Source organism: Saprolegnia diclina, assembly GCF_000281045.1.
Source record: "Saprolegnia diclina VS20 unplaced genomic scaffold supercont1.20, whole genome shotgun sequence".
Classification (NCBI taxonomy): Eukaryota; Oomycota; class Saprolegniomycetes; order Saprolegniales; family Saprolegniaceae; genus Saprolegnia; species Saprolegnia diclina.
The window spans coordinates 542,145-545,477 of record NW_008246087.1 but is presented as its reverse complement, the minus strand read 5'-3'; the positions used below and the strand labels follow the sequence as shown (position 1 = coordinate 545,477).

Here is a 3,333-nt window from a genome sequence, read left to right as displayed (position 1 = left end):
TTGGCGGGGGTCACGCTGCAAACCGCGGCCCATTTTTTGGTGGCCCAAGAGAGCACTGTGTAGCGACGTCCTAATTCCTACTAGCGACCAACGTTTTCTTGACCTAATTCTTGGCCTATGACGGTGCTAGCGTATATTTGCAAAAACACTAAAAGAAAAAAGCTCGTTCGTGTCTCAAGTACCAAGTCGATACGGGATCGTCTCGGACGACTACTGCCGCGAGTGGAGGCGGAGCTGGTACACGCAGTCGATGAAGCGGTCGTATGTGATTTCCGTCTCGGCGCCGTCGTCGAGCATGTCTTGGCGCGCCATCTCTGTGATCGCGAGCAGCTTCTTGACGCCCATCGGCGTCGTCTGGCTCAGATACAAGGCGATCTGCGACCGCGTGCTGTCTGACATGGGAAGACCCGCGCCGGCGAGCACGGCGTCAAACTGGTCCGGTGCTTCGAGCTGCGGCACGAGGACGCTCACGTCAAAGACGGACGCCAGACCCAAGCTCGCCATCTCGTCGTACGCTGACGTGATACCAACAACGGCGAGCTTTCGGCCGGGCACCGGCACTGGGTTCTTGATCATCACGAGAAGCGTTTGCAGCATCGAGTTGGAGAAGCGCGGGCCGCTCGCTACAATGAGTATACTGGATAGTTTTTTGGATACTTGGATAGATGGATAGAAGCAAACGTACCGACATATTCCATGAGGCGTTCCATGTCATCGATGATAATGAGACTCAGTGGCGACCGGTACGCCTCTTCAAAGAGCGTGTAGAGATAGCTGCTCTTGGCGAGCTCTTGGCGGCCAATCAAGTCGGCCACCTTGACGAGCCGCACGAGCGGGTACTCGCTGGCGACCGCGGACGCGGCGGCCAGGGCGGTTTTGCCCGTGCCCGGCTGGCCGTGCAGCAACACGCTCATGAGCGACGTCTTCTCGTTCGTCTTGACGTGGTTGAGCACCTTGCGCAGCGTCGCTTGCACGTCGTCAAATGCCGGGCCGTACGAGAGCAGGCCATTGCGAAAGAACATCTCGAGCGTGTCCTGGGGCGCGCCAAACTTGGGCTTGACTTCGCTCAACGCGAGTTCAAAGTCGGCGAGCGAGATTTCCGGTGTAAAGTTCTGGATCGCGTGGTACGTCTTGCCGTCCGTGCCGCGCGAGAGCGCGTGGGCGGTCGCCGCGCGCACGAGGCCTTCGATTTCGGCGCCGGAGAAGTTCTTGGTGCGCTGCGCGAGGTTCAACGGCGCGTCCTTGACGGCCGGGAGCATGCACGCGTCGAGGTCGGCGAGCAGCGCCGGGTGCAAAATGCCATTTGCCCGCGCTTTGCTCGTGTGGATGCTCAGAATCTGGCCACGGCCGTGCTCGTCCGGCAAGTTGATCTCGACTTGAACCTCGAGACGACCAGGACGCATGAGCGCTTCGTCCAGCATGTCCTAGATCGCGATCGATTGATACATTGATAGTCGAAAACACGAAAATGTGTACCTTGCGGTTGGTCATGCCAATCACGAGCACGTTGTTGAGCGAGTCGACGCCGTCGATCTGCGTCAAGAGCTGGTTCACGACGCTGTCGCCGACGCCCGTGCCGTCCCGGGACGACCCACGCGCCTTGCAGATCGCATCGATTTCATCGAAAATGATAATGTGCAGCTCGCTCTCTTCGCCGACTTCGTCTTGCTCTTTGCGCGCGTCGGCAAAGAGGTCGCGGATCTTGCGCTCAGATTCGCCCACAAACTTGTCGAGGATCTCGGGCCCGTTCACGACCTTGGGCTCCTTGGCATTGAGCACCTAACGTATCATGTATATAATTTGAGCATCATGTGTGCATTTTTGTGGAAAATTTGTCTTTTTTTCAAAAAAAATCGCAAATCGGGTACCTTGCCAATCTGCCGCGCAATGAGCGTCTTGCCGCAGCCCGGCGGGCCAAAGAGGAGCATGCCCCGCACGTGCTTGATCCCGAGCTTCTCAATGACGGACGCGGGAAAGACGCGGGATGCGAACGCGCGCCGGAAGATGTCGTTGAACTCCTTATCGAGGCCGCCGATACCGAGCTTGGAAAAATCAAAGTCGGGTTTGAAGATGCGGTTGCCGCCTCCCGTTGCGCTCTGGAACATCGTGCATGAGACGTGATGGCGACCGCGTGTCGTACCTGGTTGAGGAGCTTGAACGGCGCGTCCTTGCCCTTGGAGAACGCGAGCGCGCTGCCCGCAACGTAGAGGCCGACGGTCGGCGCGAGGCTTGTCGGCGCGGGTGGTGCGTCGGGCGGCGTGAGGAGGTCGACCTTGGTCACGCACATTTTCACGGGCTTGCCGCCAACGTCGATGACGATAAACTGGCCGGGCGAGAAGGCTTGGTTGAGGTACTGTTGCTCAAAGATCTTCTTGACCGCTTCGCAGTCGAAATCAGCGACGACGTTGGAGCGCATGAGCAGCGCCTGGACTTCAAAATGGACGGTCGCGATCGCAAAGCCGCGCGCGACATCGGGAACCCACGGCGTAAGCGCGACGGACTGGCCCATCGCGAGGTTGGCGCTCAAGCGGTGCATCTGGCCCATGCCCACCGTGCCCGGCACCGTCTCGGCGAGCGGCTGGGCTGCAAAGACGTACTTGTTGTTGGCCCAGACGTTGAGCCCCGACGCCTTGAGCTGCTCGACGCTCGTGACGCCACGTGGCGTGCGCGAGACGAGCGCGCGGAAGTCGTCCGGGTGCACGTAGATGCTGTTGGTGAACGCGAGCGCTTGGCTCGCGAGGCCGCCGACCTTGCCCTCCATGCTGCTGCTTCTGGAAAATGAAAATGAAAGACACGATCCGGCGAAACCCCTTCGTTCTCAATTGAGCACCTCTCATACAGTAGGCAAGACACTGGGAAACTCAAAACGAACGTACAGACTGGCCGTTTCGGTAAAGTGCGATTCTCAATGCGTTCTCGGCGCCACAGTGCGATGCCTGAAACTCAATAGAGCCAAAACCGGACGCGATTGAGTCTGGAAATAGACCAATCACAGCAAGCCATGTCAAGATACCCGAGAAGACACACACAGGCGTAATCCCATTCCGCGACCGCAACGCAATTACAGTTCATAGTCCTCTACATCTATAACTGTATTGGATAAGAGACCCCCTTAAACCGTGTCTGAATCGGCAACGACCGGACGACACCTCTCGGTGAAGCCGCTCTCACGCAGCCATCGCAGGCGTCTATCTATCACGTGGGTTCCGCGGTAAACTCAATCAGCAGAATCAAACTCAAAGACATTGCGTATACAGTGCTACGCCAGAATGTGTGGGAGTGGGCTCCAGCACTGGGTCGGTGGGAGTGAGCTGCGTACAGAGAAGAGACCCG

General features: G+C 58.3%; 2 protein-coding genes across 2 annotated transcripts in view; one reads left to right on the top strand and one right to left on the bottom strand.

Moving 5' to 3' along the window:
* SDRG_07174 (hypothetical protein) overlaps positions 1–74 on the top strand; it is a gene marked incomplete at both ends in the record, with an annotated part of 1,601 nt that extends 1,527 nt beyond the window's left edge. Inside the window, one exon of the mRNA XM_008612994.1 lies at positions 64–74. Within this exon, the coding sequence (XP_008611216.1) occupies positions 64–74 (11 nt within the window). The remainder of the gene's footprint in view (positions 1–63) is intronic.
* Positions 75–90: 16 nt separating this feature from the next.
* Positions 91–2,775, bottom strand: SDRG_07173 (hypothetical protein). The gene is made up of 5 exons (XM_008612993.1): positions 2,141–2,775; positions 1,869–2,096; positions 1,477–1,779; positions 686–1,424; positions 91–623 (listed from the first exon to the last, which is right to left on the bottom strand). Exons 1-5 carry the CDS (start codon positions 2,759–2,761, stop codon positions 211–213), a joined length of 2,304 nt encoding a protein of 767 aa, XP_008611215.1. The 5' UTR covers positions 2,762–2,775; the 3' UTR covers positions 91–210.
* Between the last annotated feature and the right edge of the window lie 558 nt (positions 2,776–3,333).

Excerpts from the sequence above, each read along its gene's own strand:
- SDRG_07173 (XM_008612993.1), bottom strand. The coding sequence starts at position 2,761 with ATGGAGGGCAAGGTCGGCGGCCTCGCGAGCCAAGCGCTCGCGTTCACC. Across the intron at positions 2,097-2,140 it reads CGTTCAAGCTCCTCAACCAG|AGCGCAACGGGAGGCGGCAA; the intron begins GTACGACACGCG and ends ACGATGTTCCAG. Across the intron at positions 1,780-1,868 it reads TTGCGCGGCAGATTGGCAAG|GTGCTCAATGCCAAGGAGCC; the intron begins GTACCCGATTTG and ends ATGATACGTTAG.